This window comes from Chaetura pelagica, unplaced genomic scaffold (genome assembly GCF_000747805.2).
Source record: "Chaetura pelagica isolate M959 unplaced genomic scaffold, ChaPel_1.0 scaffold21, whole genome shotgun sequence".
In the NCBI taxonomy this organism is placed as follows: Eukaryota; Metazoa; Chordata; class Aves; order Apodiformes; family Apodidae; genus Chaetura; species Chaetura pelagica.
This window is the reverse complement of record NW_009952251.1, coordinates 3,078,885-3,100,912: the sequence shown is the minus strand read 5'-3', so window position 1 is coordinate 3,100,912 and position 22,028 is coordinate 3,078,885. Positions and strand designations below refer to the sequence as shown.

The following is a 22,028-nucleotide window of genomic DNA, read 5'->3' as shown; positions in this document are numbered from 1 at the left end:
CTACAGTGACAGGGGCAATTTAAAAACAAATTAAAAGAGAAAAGAAACAAACCACAATCAGAATGTAATAATCATGCCTATAAAAATAGCACCTTCTATTCAAGAAATATACTCAGTTCTACCCAATAGATCAATTCAACAAATCCAGTCAGAGCTATTAACAAAAATATGGTTTTGTTACCGTTTACTTTTCTCAGTGTTGAAGAACCTTTATAAATCAGCTGTGACAAGACACCTATGTCACTATAACCAACATTTTAAATAAATGCAACATCATTGTTATAGTGAAGATGTAACACCTTGGCAAAGTCACACCTTGCTCATCATCAGATCCTAAGCTATGCTTGAAAATGACTGTAATAAAGCTCTTGACCAACACAGCTACAGTTCTGTAGCAGCACAAATCTTGATTTTAATTGATTAAACCAGGGTGAGGATCAGCTGGATTTAGTATTTTGTATTTTTTTCAAAACCAACTGAAAACTACTCTCACTGAATTCTGGTCTCAAATTTCTGATATGTAAGCTCTGGCAGCACATCTCTGTATCATTAGGTTATTGTGGGGAGTAATGTACTCAGTTCTGACGCAAAATTTAAGAAGGCAGAAAGCATTTAGCATATTGTGAAGATCTACTACACACATTTTCTTCAGTACAGCAGACAAAGCTGATAATAGTCTTTTTGAACTTATGCTTTCAAGCTGCACTTATATGATCACACACACAGAGCAAACTGGTGCTAAAGGATGTATATACATTTTAATCCAAGCAAGATTAAAAGATAAACAGAAATACAATTAAGTCTGGCCTTGAAAATACTACTTCTCCAACGCGGTATTAATTTTGCTTCCCACTAGAGGTCCCTGCTATGCTGTACTGAGCCCCCCGATGAAGAGCCAGATAACAGATGCTTCCTTCACACCTTTGTGTATTTATCTGACAGGTACATATTAAATTATAACCTTTGAATAAACGGCAAATTCTACATTTTCCAGTTAATTATGCACGTTGCATAATTAGCACTCAATACAGGAGGAATGGAGCAGAATCCCAGCAACAACAAGTTCCCAAGCTAGCTCAGGATGTCTGAAAAGGGGTGAATTTCTGCAGTGTTGCCCCTGCAAAAGGTTTAAAGTCTTGAACCTCAGGATAAATTAATCACCAATGAGACACTACCTGTATTTCCAACCTTTCTTCCACAGGAGAAGCAGTGAGGCAAATGTTCTCACTTCCCCTGATTTTTCGGCCGAGGAACCATTAAGAGAAGGTGTCATAGAGGAAACACACATCTTAAAGAGCAGCTGGTCACACAGACGTAAGACAGAGGCAAAGCAGCAGCAGTATGGAAAAACACAGGATTCTGTGTGAGGGAGGACTGAACCAGAAGGTCAGAGGAAAGAAGACCAAGGAAGTGAAAGATCAAGGGTTAGCTGTAGGACCTCAGCAAACAAAGCAGCAGTCCTCAGTACACCTCAAAATCTTCTTCCATTTAGAAGAAACGTGCAGAGGGATAGCAGGTAGGTAAAGGTAACTGCTTCTGTGTTGTAGGGTTTATACCACAAGTGGAACATAAGTGCACACTCACCTGAAGCATGAAGGGGGGTCCTTTTAGTGACATTGTCTTTTACAGTGACAGAAGCACCCTGGCTGATGAGAGCTTCCACACACTCTGCATGTCCCTTAAACGCAGCCAGGTCCAAAGCAGTGCGTCCCTTCTCGTCCTTAATGTCCAGATCTACCAGAGATTGGAGAAGTACCTCCAAGGCTTGATGATGACCATTATAGGCCTAGAAATATGAAATGTGTCATATAAATAACTCAACTGCTGTCTTGCAAAGACTTTGACAAAAAACATTAACAAAATCCACCACTGTCACAGTCTCATAAACACAGTAGAAATCACTGTTTTCTTGATTCCTTAGGAATCTCTCTTCGATTTGAAAGTATTTTCCCAACTTACACTGTAGCCAAGAAACTAAAAAATTCTGAATGTTCAGGGACAGAAATGATGATAGTTGATTTTTCTCAAATCTTCTAGTACAACCCAATGTAAGGAATTTCAGGTGATAATTTGGCGATTCAGCACAGATCAATCAACAATTAATTTTTCACATTGTACAGTATATTTCAGGGAAATGTTTGCTTCAGAATCTAGATTCTCTAGAGTGATGCTGGTCAGAAGTTGCATGGATTAGCACCTAACTGGCTGCTAAATTCAACACATCTGCTGGTCTCCAATCCAACCAAAGCAACTCTCAATACAGTTCTTTGTACAAATACAGACACTGCTTTGACCTAGTGTTTTTAGCTGATGCTTCATGAAGTATTTCTGCCAATAGGATCTTTTGGTAGAACAACTACAGTGGACAAGTAGATGCATCTCCAGATCTATACCCAGATTTGGGCCAAATGCAGAAACATAGGTGACACTGTCAAAACCCAGTGGACGGCCCCAGAAGCTGGAAACATTTCACTCAGCTTTGCAGGTACTGCCCCCTCCTGTCCTTACTGACAGACTCATAGAGAATATCCTTTTAATTTATACATGAACATACAGTTAGTATTACCAGGGTTGAAGCAAATAATGAAAACAGAGGAGAAATGCAAACATGAAGGAACCAAAGAGTCACTGAATTTCAAGGTTAAGTAGTGGTGGCAGCATCTTGCTCCTAGTGACCACTGTCAAGAGCTAAAAAGAACAAGACAGTGCAGGTAATTATTTCCCTGTTAGATCAAGAAAGCTACTTAAGAAAAGCAAAGGCAAATGCCGCAAAAGAAAAGCAAAGGGGGATTAGGGCACAGGGAACCCGTATCTCAGAGAACACCCTGACATGGTTGTCAGCTTTTCTTCTTTATGACAACTCTACTTAGAAAACAATTAGCAACAGCATGATCTTTGACACAATATCAACTATCTGTCTTGAAGGTGCAAAGCAGACTGTATACCCCATCTTCTCCTTGAAAGAATAATGAAGTTGACTTTTTCTTCCTGTTGGTTTTCCTTGTGCGGTCACTTAGTCATGATCATATTCATGCGCTATAGCCTCAGGGAATGGCAGGTCAGTATTTTCTTGGCTGCTACTCCACCCCTTCTTTCTAAACCCTATTTCCAATCTAGGGGCCAACATCTGTAAGCAGAGGCCTTGGCCACTGCACCATATCAGCCATTTAACAGGACTTTTTGTTTTGGTGTAGCATACTGGCTTACTGGATCCACATGTGGAGAGATTTGTGTGGACACCGCTAGAGCTGGGGAAGGCACCCCAATGCATGGCATGGTTTGAAACAAACATCAGAAACACTCTTAGATAGCTGCAATTGAACATGGAAATGGTGATGTTCTATGTAGGCTTCTTTATTTTTGAACTGTGGGTTTGGAGTATCTTAGGTGAATTAATTGCTATTAACCAGCAACATATGCAAGAGGGAGAGGCACTGGCAGTGTCCAAGTACCCAAGAGGGACCAGAAAGGAAATGAGTTTGCTATCCGGCCAGCTGCAGGGCAAGTCCCTTCCCAGCCCAGGAGCTTGTGTGGGTGATAGTGCAGGTTCTAACTCCTCCCTGGGCTTGGGAGTGACACTCTACTTCCCACAGTCTTCAAACTGCAGAAAAAAAAAAAGATGGGGAGTAGAGTTTGGCAACAAACTCAGACTTTTAACCCAACTGTTTTGGCTCTTGCTCCTTCAGATTGCATGTGGATAATTCAAACATCAGGTCAGAGCTGTTCTGGCTGCAGGGGAAACTGAAATATGATCACTACAGAACTAAAACTTGCCCCTATTTTCAAGTAAGCAAGTTGCTTCCCTTTCAAGAGGAGGGCAGCTTCACAGTGCTGTTGGATATTCAGTGAAGAGCCAGTCTGTGAAAGATGCATGAGGAGAGGATGAGAGAGCTGGGACTGTTCAGATTCAAAAAGAAAATGCTTTCTTTTTTTGGGGGGGTCTATCAATGTGTATAAACACCTGATGAGGGAGCAAAGAAGACAGAGATAAACTCTTCTCAGGGGTGATCAGTGACAAGACAAGAGGTAACAGGCCCAAATTTAAACACAAGAAAATTCCATTTAATGCAAAAAAGCCTCCATTTTTACTGTGATGGTGACAGATTGCCTGGAGGCTGTGAACCTTCCATACTTGGCATTACTCAAGATGTGATGGGGCAGAGCCCTGAGACAACCTGCTGCATCTAACTCTGCTTTTGGTATGGAGGTAGGACTAGTTGATCTCCAGGGGTTCATGCCAACCTTAACTATTCTGTGCTTCTGCACAATAAAACTGGGAAGAGGGATCATGAATCTTGAACTCTTGAGAAGGAGGAGTATTTGTGATCTGAGGCCACATGTGCCAGATCCCCTTTTGACAGCACAGTTTCCATGACACATTCCCAGGGCACTGCTGGGATTTAAGCATGCTTTCCCACACCTTGCTGTGTACCAGACAGTTTTTTGCACTGCAGATTTCCAGGAGAACATCAGAGTATCCCATTCCATGACCTAATCCATATGCTTAAGTTCCGACCCCAAATTTCTAACTATTTATAAATAAAAATTGTGACTTTCCATTTGATTTCACTTCAGTGCCTGTCTTCTTCGTACTCAAGTGTTAGTGTCAATAAGAACCAAGAGCTTCAACTGCCAAAAACTTAATTATTCTAGCCCAGAACTGTTACCTATTTTTATTACATCTAGGTCTACATCCCTTTTGAAGTTTTTCAAAGCAAGAGTATGATTAAACCTGCTTCAAAGACAGAGATTAAGGAATTATGCTAGGAGATGCTGATCAAATAATTTACACATCTCATACTTACAGCTAAATGCAAAGGACTTTTTGTAGCTGCAGAATCAGATTCCTCAAAGATACTGTTGGTTTTTTCCAGAAGCTGGGGGAAAAAAAAAAAAAAAAAAAAGAAAGAAAAAGACAGTCTTAAAACACCTTTGCATGAGAGTGGATAAGTTCTTACAGCCTATAAAGCAGCAGATGAAGATATAGTTTGTCCTGAGATGTCAGCTGTGAGTATTGAAGGACCATGAGGAATAAATACTTGACAAGCTTTTCTGTTAAGTATTTTCAAATTTTTCCCCATAGGGTAAAACTATAAAACTAGTTTAAAAGCTTGTCATGACCATCCTTACCGTAATTAATTAGTTTCCCTGAAATCATAGGGCCCGCTTGGATGAGAAAGGAGCCCTCAAAACAAAGGATTTGCAGAATAGAGCCCTCAGTAAGTTTACATTGGAATAAACACAGTTTCATGAATACATATGTAATGCATGAATACACATGAAATGCTGCTGATACAGCATTTCAGATCATTCTGACACATAATTAAGGCTAGGAATAATTATAACTGATCTGTGAGTCATTCATAATAATTCTAATAATTTATCAATGTAGAACTTTCTCCTGTAATGACAGATTTCTGAAACACATCCTTGATCTCTTACAAACATCTAAAAACATGCATAATGCTTTTATATGATTCTCTTCATTTCAAGGGATCCCAAACATTTTAAGGCTTAACCCTAGGGTATTTCTGTCCATCTAGGAGGAGGAACTACGGATCCATAGTTCATGCCAGCACATGAACCCTGGCAACTTATCCAATTGAGAATTAAGAGGAATTACAGAATTGAACACATCCCTACAGCTCAGTGGTAGGGGGGAGGAATCAAGTCCCACACCAGTTTTTTCAGTAGGTTTGTGATGGAATTAGGAAACACATTTGGTCTTACTATGTGGATCCACCTCCAGTTTGGAATATTGTCCTGCTTTTATACAGGATAAATATAAACAGGTTGAAGCAGTAGCCAGCTCTGAACCCATGAATACATTCTGATTTTCTCTAGTGAGTAAACAAAATAAAAATCCCATGTAACAAACCCAAGCACTAAGCCTGTTCTGCCACCTGCCTAATACTGACCTTTACTCTTAAGTCCATAAGACCAGCACAACAGGCTAATTTAATATTTTTTAATTACATTCATCATCATCTGTTGAAATTCCAGGATCAAATACTTCCCTTAACATGTCAGAAGGCTCCAGAAGTGTCCTGGAGCAAGGCAGATAATTGCCTTACTCATTAAGGTTGAATGTCTCCATCATAAAGTTAAGTGTAAACAAGAATTTGATGGTAAACCTGGTAGCTCTCAGATACATAGCCAGGCAGTGCAGGAAGAGAACTTATAAAGGAGAGCAAGAAGAGGAAGAGTAAAGACACAGCACTAACAATTGTTATTGCGCCTTGTCAAGCATCACTTTATAACAATCAAAACTAAGTCACTTGAGGATGAACACCATGCACAAATGGACAAAAAGGATCAGGTCTGAGTTACCAAACAATTCTCCAGTTTCACCAGCACTTCTATGGTTCTAAGAATATATTTCTAGTAAATCACATACACATTTTGAAGAACACATAAAACAGGGTGTCCTAGGGGTGCTCTAGCTCCAGTAACGCTCCAATTTCAGCGTATACTTCTAAGAAGCTACCCACAGTTGCATCAGTTTTTAAAAAGGTGAATTTATTGCTCAAAACCATGTGGCCTGACAGCCATGGAAGCTGAAAGGCACAGAGGTTGCCCAGGGATCCAGCTGTGCAGTGATACACAGTAGGTACACACCTGCCTGCTGGGAGCTGGGCCAGGGCACTTCAGTGGGGACAGGCAAGTAAGCATGAATGACTAAAAGTTTGTGGTTACCGGTGACTGACTGGAGAATCTCCCAGCATATCTGGTTTCTAAGTCTTCATGCTATTGAAATTGTGTCTTTTAGCTGAATACATTTCCATTTATTGATAGTGTGCAGCTTTTAAGCAGGTGTCAGAAAAGTGCAGAGAGACTGCAAATTAAATGGGTGGGCATTCTTCTCTCTGGTTAGATCACAACCTTTCAAAAGGTAAAGATACCCTTTACTCTCTTTCTGCCTCTTGTAAATTCCCAGTACGACCCTTCACTTCCCATGACAGCACGATTTGATACTGTATGTAATTATTTTGTGAAGTCTTCTTCAGACTGAGAAACAGGAATGTGAATGCTTTGGGAGTGAGATGCAGACAAAGTAAGATAAAACGTGTCAATTATTCAGTTCTGTTGTTACAAACTAATAGCACTACAAGGTTGCTATTATAAACTGCCTTCTCTGCCCCAGCTCCATATGAATATTAATAACTGTCACAGTTCTCACAATTTTATTTTAGTTGTACAGTAAGTGTATTTCCAGGCATAAGAGGATTTACCACTTTATTTTACTCTATGGTTACAATAAAGGATTATATGGCAAGATATAGTGTGGGGTACTTCCCCCCTTCCATTTTCTTTTTTGACTGAGATACATTAGTTAATGAGCCAGGATACTTTATATGGGTGTTCTTAATAGACTGCCATATATTCTAAAAGACAGCTGTAGTTAAACAAGCTTCATGGACCATCTTGGTAATTTAAAATTACCATTAGGCAGAGAAGGAGGTAATACTTTCAGTATACATAAAAGATTTAAACTACACTTTTAAAAGGAAGATGTCAGAAGAAACTGCCAGCCACAGACACAGTAATGATGGGTGCTACCTCAAACCCCAAGAGAAAGCAGAAGGTGTGATGCTGTACAAGCCGTCACACCCCCACACCTGCAGGCACAGCCTTTCCCCCGGTGCCAAAGTGTTGATCCAGCTGCCACTGGGGCTCCAGTGACTTTTCTCTGAGTTTTCCCATTTTAGTGAGGGAGGCAACTTCTACATTCCAACACACATACTTCCAGTGCTGTTATGAACTTCTTCAGTTTAGTGCTGTTTGCCATTGTAAAATTAACACACACTAGATTACATGTGTATTACCTGTAAATGCCCTTTACTCTGAATGGTTATTAAGCAAACAGTGATCAGAAATTTTCACACACACAATGAGCTGATCAAAAGGCAATTAAGACAAAAGCAATAGCTGAACCTTGCTCTTCTGCAATAATTACATAGCAATGTAGTTTATCACTTACAAGTTCATTCTGAATTGGCCACTAGGAACAATTTTTTATGTCACATTCAGAACTGAATACATCAGCTAGGATGTCACTTTTTATCTCATTTTTTTTCTAACAAATTGCCACAGATAGTTGTCTCTACTGGAGGTAAATATACCAGCAGCAGCTTCTTTTAAATAAAGGCTTTTCCAACAAGTAGCAAGCACAAGACTGAAGACTGTCATCAGTTGTTTCAGATGAGGTAGAAAAAAGTAACAAAATGAACCTCTGTACTGCTTTATACCAGGGAATCACATTTTTAAATAACAGAACTATTCTTGATTAATAAAAAGTTGAGGTTGTAAAAACATATCCTCAGGGGGAACAATCAACCCTATAAGCCCTTATGATGTTTGTAAACACAAATTATCAAATAACATCAATTTGATCAGGTTAAAACCCACAGACATCCTTAACCCAGGTGTCCTATGTTTTCTTAAAATCAAGCTTTAAAAATCAGACTAATAACTGTTTACATCAGTTTAACTCACACTGGGTGAAGTTAAAAAAAGATAAGCAAGGACTTTCACACGTGCTTAGGTAGATTGAGTCTGAAGACATTTATTAGTAGTTCCATGCAACTCTGCCAGTACAAAGTTTAAATATCCAATACCCTACCAGAACAGTCACTACCATGCAAACAGGACACTTACCTGGCATATAAGAGAACAATGCTCATCTTTAAACATATCTAAATCTCAAAATTCAAGCAGACCTCCAGGCCACTGGCTGTTCTCACCTGGGATACTAATCTTCAGTTGGAGCTCTTCCACTTCACACAAAATCATTCCGTGTTAAGCCATAGGAGTGCCATGCTCATGGGTTGGTTACACAGAACATTCTCACCCAATGACTATTTATACAAAGCAGGACAGCTCCAAATGAGAGCGAGAGCTCCTACCCAGTACCAGCCAGGATAGTATGCCGGCCACTTCCCAGGGTGTGGAGTCCAATTTCTTTGTCAGTCAGGACAGATATTTGAACCTGGAACTTTCACACTTGAATCACATATACCGTGTTTCTTTCTGGGCAGAAATTCTACCTCAGAGGTTCAGTGAAGCCTCAGAGGTTGGTTTAAGGACCCTCCTATGCAGTGAAAGTTTTTCAAAATTTTACACACTTGTGTCAAAGATATAGTAAAGCTTTTATGTAGAGAAACTATTCTCCTTAAAAAATTTCTCTTCACCTAGAAAATTTGAGTGCTGGTGAAATAAAGTGAAAATTTTTATGTTGTTTTTCAGTGGGATTTTTGTGACTCTCCTCTCATTTGTGCCTCTACTGTGAAATACACACAAGTGCTTTTTAAATTCACTCTCACTCAAAGACATGTAATTTACATTTCTTCTCTGAACCACTTTGAAACTGGCCACAAGCTTCCAGAACACAGACAACTGTTGGCTCCATTTCACCACTGCAAAATGCCTTACCAAATGCAAAGGTATTTTAACATCCAGAAAAGTGTCATGCCAGTCAGGTACGTGCACTTGGCTCACAGCTCCTAAGACTGACTGAGGAAAAGCAACAGACTTTCTATAGCAAAGCCTGTAAGCAACAGCAAGGAAATCCAATGGAAAGAAAGCAGCACACATGCAGTGGCTTGAAGTACATGGCATGCTAGTTACAAGCTGTGATTCTTCTTCAAGCTTCATCAGAGTGAATACAAAGAATTTGCAAAATACTGTAAGAAGTTTAAATAAAAATACATGACATGCAATCATTTTTCATTTACTCACTATATCCAATGGAGTTTTGCTTCCAATCTAATTAAAAATGTCAATTAGAATAATTAAAGACATAAATATTCAAGCATAATGGTAAACTGCAAGCACTTCTTGGTTTTTTGCTTTGTTTTTCCTGTAGAATAAATGGTACTACAAGCACTGCATGAACAGAATCCTAAAGCAAGACCTGATTCTGTGAGCGCTCGTCTCTTCACTGGCCACCTACAGATGAAATATTCCTGAAGCAATGGGACTACTGCCTACTGGCAGACAGCAACTCAGAATAGATACCAGTTGCATTATGTCATAAGTGAGAAGGGGAAAGAGGAAAATAATATTCAGTAAGAATAATTAAGACCAATCTACTCAATGGACGAAATACAGACATTCAGGTCAAAACGCACACGCCGTGGCAGAGTTGCACTAACGAGGTTAGGTTGCTTTGTAAGAATACAAATACCAAGAGACCAAGAATAGTTGCTTTTTGAAAGCCTGCTCTTCCAGGCAAACATCTTGCCTTGTAAAATCAGCTTGATTATACCCCCAACATCCCACTGCCCACAGCTCTTTCCGAGCTATATGGTCTAATGCAATCCCATATGCCATGATCAAATGCCCTTTTCATCAGATTCAGCAGAAAAGAGAGCCCCAAATATTCTTCACACATTTACATTTAAACAACACAGACAGGTATTTAAGGCAACAGCCAAAGTCCATGACCCCCCCTCCAAACTGAAGGAAAAGTATCTCCTGCAAATCTGCAATAACCTTGTTATTCTGTGTCAGAAGGCAGCAGATGTACATGCCCTGCTTCTCCACTATAGTAAAATAAGAACATAGACTAAAAAAAAAAAGACGAAAGTTGTCAGAGAGACAGAAAAGAAACATCAGAGACAACAGGCAATATTCCTGTCCTACAATGCCAGCAGGGTGCCAAAGCACATGGTCATTTCCTGCGTTCATGGAGTTCACAATCAGCATTAGCTATATAGATAATGTTTTTAGGATCAAAATTATCTAGTTTGCAGAACATAAAATATAAGCCAAAACAGACTGGCATATCTATCAAATATAGGCTCCTATTGTTCATGTAACCAGTGGGTACATACTGCACTAAAGATGACATCAACACTTAATTCAATCAATCTACCGTTATTCAGGGGATTCTGTGACTGACAGACAAATTAGCTTTATTAAAGTTATTTTCAAACATTAAATTCCTAAGTTATTTCCTTTTTAGAGCCACTTGAGTGAATGACTTTGAGCTTCCTCCACTAATAAATGAGCTTCCACATGGGAAAAGCTCTCACAGATTTAGGTACAAAGTTGTTCACTGCATGAAACACTATCACAACTGGCTTCCAATGAAACACTCCTTTAAGAAAGAGGATATTGGTCATGGAGATGGACAAGCATTCACTAAGGCTAAGGCAGAACAAATACCCTAAATTAAGATATTCAGGCCCAGGGGCTGCCACTGGACAAGCATCTGAACCAGATCCCTGTGCATCAAAAATCTTTTTAATATCTAGCTCAATCACACTTGTGATTTACTTGTCATTAATTACCAGGGTCCTGCTCTCGGATGAATGAACAAATTCTTGCTGACAAGAGATACACATGATTTGTAGCAGTCACATTGAAGACTTACAGGGCCTGTGATTTCAACTTTTCCACAGGTTAATTGAAGGCACAGCTTAACTATTTTCCAGTGGTAGCAGCAGGTCTAATAAAAGGTGTTTTCCTTCTCTTCTCCCCTTTCATAGCACAGCCAAGATGGCCTTTTGCTAGTGGGAAATCTCCCTCTGTTCCTTCTCCCTGACACACTCAGCTGTGCAGATCACCTTGCTTCAGGCAGCCAGGCAAACTGAGATTTGCCTTTTCTTTTGGAGATAGTTTTTGCTTAAACCATGCTCTCCTCCCATCCTCAAAGGAAACAGACCTTGTGCTGGTTCAATTTCTATTAGCCAAAGCATGAATTTCATTTGCCAATGGAATAAAGAGTAGTAGACTAAAAGAAAAAAAATAACCATCAATTCTTACAGTCAGAGAAGAAATTTCACTACAGGAGACAAGCATTTAATTCTGTTTGCTCTAACACTGCATAGAAACCTGTTTTTACCAGCACAAAGCGCTTGACTTCACACAGAATTTTAGTGTGAAATTACAATTGACATTTCATTCTTTTCACACCAATAAGGGTTTTGTGATAGGACAATTTCAGTGAAAAATCCCACCATATTTTTCTTTTTTTTCAAAGTAGTTTGGTGATGTGATCAGCTCTAAATACCAGTTAGCAACTGTGACCAACCTCCCTGACTACTGAACACCAAAGAAGTCAGTCCCATTCTAAACAAACATGAGCTTATTTTTAGAAGTAGGAAAGCAGATGGGAGTTTGAGCTGCTTGCCCACTCATGCCCACCATTCAGCCTTTATGAACGGGTCCTTACAGATGGAGAAAGAATTCAAGAACCTGCTTCGACTCTTCTCCTTTTAGCAACATCACGTCATTCAGCGCAGGGCAACTGCACCACTAATATCCCAGAAAACCTAAGGGTCCCCCAGGAAAAAAGGCTTCTGTCATCAAGCTCTGTGGTTGAACACACAAACACACATTTGATTTGTTTGGGTCAAAGGATACGACCTTTCGCTCTTAAACCTTCTTTTGTCTAATAGGTCTCCTCCTCCCACAAAGAAATTTAGCTAAATTCAGGCCAAGGTACTGGGCTCACAGTAAACATAGAACTCAAAAAATGAAAATATACTTTCACAGATAACCCAGCCTTTCCTAAACTGCACTCAAACTTGTAAATATTTTGCAATGCTAAGAAGCTACGGTGCTTAAAGCATAGATCAGATCCCTCAGTGAAGAAAACTCCACTGGATACTGCATCTTCTTCAGACTTTATTTTTAAGTGACTATTTATTTAGAAATAAGTTCTTTTAGATACCTGTTACAAAAACAGTGGGGGGGGGAAGGAAGAAAAAAAAAATCATCTTACATGGTCTTTGATAAACTTGCCATATTCTTTGACACTGAAATAATTCCCTAACATTTTGCTCAAGTTTAGTATAGAGCATGTAGAGAAATAGTAATCCTTACTCATACAATCAAGCTTATTTTTGCATCCACTTTGTCTTAGTTTTGATCAGAATTAAAGCTGTATATTTTATATCAACTCTTTCCTCTAAGAATTTTTTTGCCCATAAAGAACTGCCTTGTTCTAGGGAAGACAATTCCTAAATACTTTCATCTATGAGCTGTCAATAATAAACAGAAAATATTTCTCTAAGGGATAAACCAGTAAAATAACAGTTAATTTGGCACTAAAAATTTATAGTTTTATTCTGGTAATCCTGCTGGAAAATCTATTCTTCAGGATGGAAGACACGAAATATTTTAGAGTTCTGTATGTCAGAGTTCCTGCAATACTGACTAGTGGCTCAAAGTTAGCAGTTTTAAGAAAGACATCAATTTATCTCTGTTATTGCCTGTGTGAAACCAAAACAAAAAAACCTCCCTGCATATCTCCAGACGTATTTACATTGGAATTAGGGTTTCTGGGCTCCCACTGTTCCTTAAGTAAGAGCGACTAAAAATACTGTGCAACTTCTTTTCTTTTTCATTAGCACCAAAGAAAAACAACAAAAAAAAATGTCTTTCCAACACACAGCAGTAAAACCAGCCAAGTAGTCCCAGACATACCCAGCTGTCCTTCTGCACCTCCTCTACACCCGAACCCAAGGAGCCAACCTGCAGCCTCAGCTGGAGTTGGGAGCTGCCGGCGCCGTCCCGGGGAGAGCCCAACGCAGCGCACGAGAGAGAAACCAGGCAAAGAGCACTGCCCGTTTTCTGGATCTCCATTGGTTTAGTTTTCAATACAGATAATTAAAAGGCTTGAGGACTAAAATGGCATTTGATGACTTGATGTTCTTTCTGCTATGTGGAAAGGAAGGGGCCTCTAGCTAAAAGTCATGCCTAGAAACAATTAAACCTTACTGGATGCTTCATTCAACGATGAGTAGCCAGAGCAGCCAACGTGCTGTGGTTAATAGGTACCAGAAATAAAGATCAGGGTTCATGATGAAGTCCTTGTCATAGGTCTGCCACAGCAAGCACAACAAAGCGCGACTGAGCCACCAGTCAGTCTCACAAGACAGCAAGGCTCCTTCCCATCTGTGCCAGATGAACACTTACTGCAGGCTTTTACACACAGCCCTCAAAGAGCCACGAATAACTCTGCCAAAAACAATTTTATTGCATTATGGGATTGCAATGTCTATTTGCAATATAGGGGACACTGCTTTAACAGAGGAAGCATAGGAATCAACAGTACAAAAGGATTATTTCCATTTCATGCCCACAGCACAATTACCTTTCAGCTACTCAAGACTTTGGTCTCGGCTGTTGTCATCCTGAATCCAAGCAATGAAAAGAAATCAAGGTAAAGGTGGTGCCTTTATCAACTAGTTAGTCCTTGTTATCAATTAGAAAGTTATTAAACTCAGGACTCAGTAACTCACTAGAGCTAAGGGACACTGCTCACATGAACAAAACTGAATCACCTTCTTCTGACAGTGGGTGCAAAGATGACAAGTCCTGGTTCTACTGTTGATTGAGCACAAATGCCTTCTGGTAAATTTGGCTTTTGCATTCCAAATGAAAAATGAGATGCCTGTCAGCCTCTAAACACCAATGGCAAAATCCTGGTCCTCAGTACACATTAGTGGTTCTTGACATGGGAAAGGCTAAAATTCACAGCAGTTTTCTTTCACAGGTGCCATATAACTATCGCTCTGGAAGGGATGCTTGATCTTGGTTTTCTAAACTGCAGCTATAGTCACAGTATGGACGACTGACACAGGAAAACATTGCATTTCTCTGTCCAAATATAGAACACTTGCTGCACAGCAATCTCTAGCCCACAGATTGTATTTCACCCTCCAAAATTAAAAGAAAACCCAACACCTGATATGCACTAAATTCCCAGCTCTGCCTTTTGTCTGGCCAGCCTAAGAAACACAAGGACTTGGTAGCAGGTCATTGTCTGCAACTGATATGTTGCCAGAAAACATGCACAGCAACAAGCAAAAGAAAAGGGAGAAGACCTTGCTTTGTGCCTGCTTCATGTCTCATGGCACACAGGGCCTATGATACGAAGGCTGAAAGACAATTCCTCAGTGAAGATGCTTTTATGGTGGTCTCTGCTCGTGCAAGTCATGCAAGAATCTGGTGCTAAGACAGGGGTAAGGTTGCAGTGCACATTGCTGTGGCCATGTAAGTGTAAGCTTGTACACAGCACAGAGGAAGCTATGCTATATATAGGCCCTTAAAAAATTACTTTTGCTCCAAATAGGCAGCAGGCTCAGCAGAGGATTCCTTCATCCCCACAGGCAGAGTCATGAGTGATCAGCTCTAGGAGAAGGTTCTAAACAAGGAAAGGCCAAACTCTCTGCCACAAGCAACAAAGGACCAGTGATATTTCAAGTGTCCTAAATATACATGCTGGCAGGTGGGAGCTAAAAAAGCTTAACATCCCACCTGGAATTCTGACCCTGGGGTAATTACAGGTGAGGGTTTCCTAGCTGTTGTCACCCTGACGTAGGCAGGCTGCAGTATTTCTCTTGTGGTGGCAGTAACTGACAGCACTGGTCAAGGTGGTGTGAAAGCACCTGCGCAGAGCTTCTTTTCATTGATTAAGTACTTTGACTCTTCAACAAAGAAAGAACAAACCAAACAACATAAAGCACTAAACAGTACACAGTGATCTTACTAAAGCATGGCTATCTGTACAATTTTCAATTAGAGCTTTCTTTTTTAAGCAATTAAAGCCTATTCATGTGTGACACAATAATTCTGGATCAACCTGTCTATCAAGCAGCTCAGTTAATGTCCGTCTTCATGACATATACTTTTACAAGTCACAAGCTTCTATAAATCCATACTTACTATGCATCTCCCAAATAAAACTTTTGGCTAAAAATTTTGGTCTAGGATATTAAAAGAACAACAACAAAACCTCTTCCAGTTACACTGCATACGAGGTTAATCTTGATTACATTAACCATATCAATGGTCCTATAATTTCACCAGAAGCAAGAGGTATGCAGCTGACAAAAGCCATTGACTCAGTTTACAGGTCAGACAATGTGCCAAGCTGCAGAAGGCACATACACTGTCACACGCTGGAACTCTCCCTTACTACTGGCACATACACATACACCAGGAATATTTTGGTCACAGTTAAAAATAATTTGAGTACACAAACTCCACTCAAAGACAACATTTAAGCACCAGCTTGTTCAACAAGGACAGGATTATCAAGATTAACTTGTTTTTGTGATACATCTGGTTGTGTATATTTGAGTTTGCTGCACCATATTGCAGGTTTTCACAGATTTGTGAACATTCAAAGGACTCAAATAGTAACCATCAGGGAATCTATAATAATAGCATTCACACACACATATATATATCAGCAGATAAGAGGTTTCTGAATGGTCTGGGCACTCACCAGTTCCAAACACTGCCGGTGCCCATATGCAGCAGCAAAATGCACAGTGTTGTACCCCTCTTTGTCTTGGATGGATGGATTGGCATCATTTTGTAGAAGGAACTCTAGACACCTGTGGACAATTCGCTTGTTGAAATGAGAGCTCACAATATTTAACAGACCCATCCCTCACTGCTACTATGAGTGGCATTGAAAACTGGCGATTAATTCTGTATTTCTAGCAGTACCTCAAATCACTTATAATTTTCCCTCTTTTCACCAAGAGCTCCCCATAATCACCATTTCCAGAAAATCCCCACTCATCTTTGAAGATCTTAATAAAAAACTATAATTGACCCAACCTTTGTGGCTACTCCAAATTACAAAATTATTTTCAATTATGAAGCCTGAAAGAAAACTACACAACTCCATACAATGATGTAAAAGCAGCCTAGATTTGCTACTACTCTGTGTAAAAACTCACAGATCAAACCATTGGCCTCCAAACATGCACTAGGGCAAGCTGAAAAATAAAGACCCAATTGAGCAAATTTCTTGGCATTTATGTACATAAATACATTTTCTTCTTTGCTCGCTTTTTTCCTTCTTTAAATAATGTGTTTTTCAAGGGATCCCTTGTGCTCTTTATAGCTCCTGTCCATTTCCTTATACCATCAAGAAATAATAATTTTGTTATTAGTACTTTCATCCATAGCTTGTAATGTGCAGAGAATGTAAAGCTGGCATACAAAAGAGGGGATTTTTAAAACAACAAAATAATGAAGCAGATAGATGAATGTGCCAATCCAAGCAAATACATTGAGGAAGCCACTGTCTACTTCTTTTTGCAGAGCAAATACATTGAGGAAGCCACTGTCTACTTTTTGCAACATACATACTCATTGCAAAGCATTAAAATAATTTGTAAGTTAATGAAGCAGTACATTTTCTATTAAGAGACAGCAACAGGCACAGAAATAGAAATATTAGAGATTCTGTACACAGAGAAGAGCATAGAGCTGTTTTTCTTTAGGTGAGCCCTCGTTACAGCCAAGCATTGTGTTCAGCAGAGCAACAAATGAGCAAAAGCAGAGTGTGAACTGCAGCCCAAAGCCGAGGCATTTTCCAGAAGTGGAGTCTTATCTGCTTTATTTACACCAAACTTACAATGCAGCTTCTTTTTCCTTCATCTCACTGGCTCTTTCAAGTTCTTGAGCATTTTCGTGGGAGTTACCTAAAATATTCTTTCTTCTTAGCATAGAGGACAGAAAAATGCAACTTATTTTCAATACACCATACTAGTGTCTCTGATGAGGTCTGCCACCCACCCCAATATCCTCTTCAAGGAGTTGACCTCCCCCAGCCAACAGTAAGAACTATACAAGTTAAATGAGTGTACTGCCTGGGTCTGCAGCTAGTAAGTTTTGCAAACTATGGAGACAACTACAGTTTATTTTCCCAGAGGTTGATGCCAGAAAAAATAACCCCAGAAAATTCTGGTTTCTATCAGAAACAGTTTTATCACCGCTTTCTAGAATCCCTCCCCTTCTCCCACAGCAATGTTGTGCATTTTTTTTACTTTGCAGAGAGGAAATGAGGATTAGCACAGTTTGTTTCTTACTACATTAACCTGCTAGTTCTTCTCTAGTATTTTGGATTTAGAGAAACTGCAATCACTGATACTAAATCTGTCTTGAATCTGCATTAGCTGTCACTAACTCTCCTCGTTTTCTGTGAAAAAAACTTGGCAACACTGTGGATCTCTTGGTCAGATTCTTTATATTCTTCAAAGAGCTCAACATGTCTTCATATTCCTGCACACTCAGATCATTTTTGGCACATCTACTCCCTAGCTGAATGGATGGCAGACAGAATACTATGATGTGTAATCTTACCATCACAAGCTTGTGATTATCATCTTTCTTGGGCACCAAGGTTAACATAGAATAATTTAGAAACTCTTACCATCATGGATTAGTCACTTGAAAAGTTTGTAGAAGAACAGTTTGCTAATTTCAATCCCGATATAAGACACAAATTCCAGATGGGATTCTGCACAATGTGGAACAGTACATTCCTTCTTTAACATGCAATTTCTAATTTGTAATATCAAGATTTGCCTTTCTTCCTATGGGTACAAGCAATAATGGATCGTTCCACAAGCTTAGGGTCTGTCTGATGTCCACTGACTCAGGGAAAATGTCATTATTAATAAAATAACTTCCATTAATATTAACGTTGCAAGCTCATAGACAGTGCCCACATGCTATGCTGAAATCCTACCTGCACCTGCCTTCAGTTAACTACGAATCAGTGAGAATACAAAATAAGATTCCGTGAACAGAATAAGCAATGGTCTGGAGAAACAGTATACACTCAGAAACTACAATCACCTTTTTACCAATAGAAATGCTGTTGTGATTTCCATTGCAGGAGAGGTACGTTCTGCAGACCATGAGCAGCAACCCTTACCAAAACAGCTGAAACAGTAGAACAGCCTCTCTGCACTAAGATCTCTGCCTGGTCATTAGGTGCCCACATCCACAGTTAAATAATTATGAATATTCTCTGGACTGAGATTGCCTGGCCTTGTGAGTTTTATGTCATTCAGCAGGGAAAAAAACCAAAACAATGCTGACCTATAAAATCACATACTGCAAACAGCAGTTCATCTGTGTAACAAGGCTTCTTCCAGAACATGTCAAACTGAATAGTTTAATGAGAAGACAGTATCACCACATTGGAATCAACTTAGGTTTGGGCTATGAGGGCAAATAAAGGCCATATATTCCTGCCAATGTTCAGGATGTGGCTAAAGTAAAGTTTTGGTTTTGTTTTGTTTTTTAAATAAATGATGGAAGTAGATTAATCCTTAAATCCTTAAGTTAACTAAGAGCTTGTTTCAATGCAGGAGTCTATATAGATACACAGAAGAGTCTCTATAGATATACAGAATCAAAAGTCTCAACACCTCAAATAACAGCTCACCCTGGTAGGACAGAATTAGAAATATCCAGTGGTGAAAGCCTTCCTAGAAGCCTACTCTGATTGTAAGGCCGAGCACAGACCTTTGAAGATCATGCTGCCTTCTTCCCAGCACTGTTGAGGTTTGAGGCTGTTAGGGAAAAGAGTTTTTATACCAGTATTTTCTCATCAAATTTTGAAGAAGCTACCAAGGCTCTGGTATGGCAACTAAGCCTCTACCATAAAGCCAAACCTCACTATATGAGAAACCAAGAAAATACTTCCTTAGTGTCTAAAGGAATGAGACAGAGAAGCATTGGATGATCTAAAATCAGGTCACTACACTTCTATGGGAAGTAACAGAATAATTGAGCCTGTTTTATACAGTATGTTATAAGGAAGCTATTGCCAAAATATGCAGCTATCTGGGAATTAGGAACTGCACTCACTAACCACAGGATTTCTAAGTTTTGCAGCTGTTTTCTCCCTTTCTCACAAGAACAGCACTGCATTCTGCCAAAGGATATTCCCCAGGCCTTTCTCTTTTTAAAGTCTCTAAAAAGCTACCCATTTGGACAGGGTGAGCATTTTCATAAGCTCTGACAGTGGAAAGAAACTGATGGATAGATCCATCCCATCTTTTCCAGAAAGTCTGTCAGAATAGCCAGATGTTTGTCTGTCACAGCAGTCCATCTGGGAAAACATCTTCTGCCATCTCTCACTCCATCTCTCTTCTGATGGACTTGCAAACCAGATGTAGACAATTTTCTGAGCTTACTCTTATGAGGAAACCACAGAGAGGAAAACATAAGCCTAAACATTATGAAAATAGTTCAGTAGGACGTGACGGCTGCAAAACTGTGCGTTACATCAAAGGTAAACCACAGAGCTGAAGTGCCACATCACTGGGGATTTGGCTTCTAGTCAGAGCAACTCAGTGTGGAGTTATGCACACATCCAAGAGAAATTCTTTTGCTAGCAGGATCATTCTTATGGCTCGACAAAGCATCATGAAGAGAATAGAAGGACCACTGATTTAACAAAACACCAGGGAAACAAAGAGGCTTTCTTACTTTCGGTCCATGTCAGAAGCAGCAGCATAATGCAAAGGGGTGCGTCCCCAGTCATCTGTTTCATTAATATTGGCTCCTGTTGTCACCAGTGTCTCAATACAGTGGAAATGACAATTTGCAGCTGCATAGTGCAAAGGTGTCCTGGAACAAAAGTGACAATTTGTTACCTCATATTCCAATATGCACCACCGAGGATAATGACAAATCTTGACTGCTGCATTCCTACAGATTTCCAGCAATCAATATCAGCACCTTATGTTCCTGTGATAAAATGCAAAGTTATGCAGATTTAATAAAATACTGTGTTAATAGGAAGTCTTGGTGTTCCTACAGAGCCTAATTGGATACAAGACCTCAGTCTCTGTCTTGCAAACAAGGTGTTCCCACTGATAGCCTCTGCTTTGCTCTGCATACATGTTACTTTCTCCCAGCTGGGAGGCAGAGCAAAGCACTGTGTCCTGCACAGCATCTTATTTAGCTGGCACAGCCGCTCATAGCAACACTTCATATGGGGAAAAAAACCCACTCTAGGAAGCAACTCAAATAGCAACAATCCTCCCATCATAACCCAGGTGCTGCCTTGAGCACAGAATCATAGAATCATAGAATCTTAGGGGCTGGAAGGGACCTCGAAAGATCATCTAGTCCAACCCCCACAAGCACAAGAATTCATGCAAGACAGAAGGAAAAATCATAAATATGTGATATTTTTTAAACAGAACTCAAGAGGGTGGGATGGCTTTTATGTCTTTAATGAAGTCTGCACCTGACTGACTGGAATATAACTGCAGCAGCAAGAGTTCTGCATGGAAAGCCGAACTCCTACTGTATTTTACTCTGATTTTTCATAGAATACATTATTTCCAAATTCAGATGGTCCTTCTTCCTTACTTGCTAGATTCTTCTTTTTTTTTTTTTTTTTTTCAATTGAGCTTAATATTTCACCTACCTCCCACATTTGTCCTTCTTACTAAAATCAGCTCCACTGCTTTGCAAGAGTTTTATACATTCAACATTACTGGAAAGAGAAGTAAAGAAAACATGAACAAAACATATTTTTACATGTGTGTTGCTTGCTTTTACCAAAAAGGAAAAAGTTACTCTAACAATTTTTGTATTATTTGCTGTGCAAAACAAGGGCACAGCCAACTACAATGCGAAATTCAATCAAAATAAAATGAAGCCTTAAAAAACTACTTAATTTCTTTTTTTTTAGAAAACATCAAATTTCTCTTCTGCAGGACAAAAAATCCAAAGAGAACACAGTAAATGTGATCTGAATTCAGTGTGTTTGGAGATTTTCAATGGGGACTGTACTCTAATGCTTCCCACACTGAACTGGTATTTTATAAGATAACTTTTTTTTTTTTAAGTTGTTGTCTTATAAAATGCCAGTCTAATAATGATGAGGCGACATTTAACGAAACCCACCTCCACTCAAATCCTGTTTACTTAGCAAGATTTAGTCACTAGAGTTACTTTTAGGTTTATTCTCATATGATTTGTTGACTGTTGATAGGTTTAAGCACTTCGTGCTTCGTTAAAGTGATTGTCATATCAATATTGCATTTATCTAAGTGAATAAGTTGTGCTTCATTGCTTTGCATCTGTTGAAAGAATTCACCAGATCATTGCTGCTTCTTCATCTTGTTTACAGCTAGGTGATTTTAGATTTTTAATAGAAAATAAACCAGCTGGTTTCTCACATCTTTTGTAATACAAGGGATATATATATGACTCCAAGCCAGAAAATAACATAAAGAAGAGCA

At 39.4% G+C, this 22,028-nt stretch overlaps 1 protein-coding gene across 1 annotated transcript in view; it reads right to left on the bottom strand.

The window, feature by feature from the left end:
- ANKRD44 (ankyrin repeat domain 44) overlaps positions 1-22,028 on the bottom strand; it is a 73,085-nt gene that overhangs the window by 16,365 nt on the left and 34,692 nt on the right. The window contains exons 12-17 of the mRNA XM_010007366.1: positions 21,209-21,277; positions 20,260-20,400; positions 17,390-17,470; positions 16,244-16,355; positions 4,806-4,877; positions 1,585-1,786 (exon numbers count right to left, since the gene is read on the bottom strand). Coding sequence (XP_010005668.1) covers positions 1,585-1,786; positions 4,806-4,877; positions 16,244-16,355; positions 17,390-17,470; positions 20,260-20,400; positions 21,209-21,277 — 677 coding nt within the window. The remainder of the gene's footprint in view (positions 1-1,584; positions 1,787-4,805; positions 4,878-16,243; positions 16,356-17,389; positions 17,471-20,259; positions 20,401-21,208; positions 21,278-22,028) is intronic.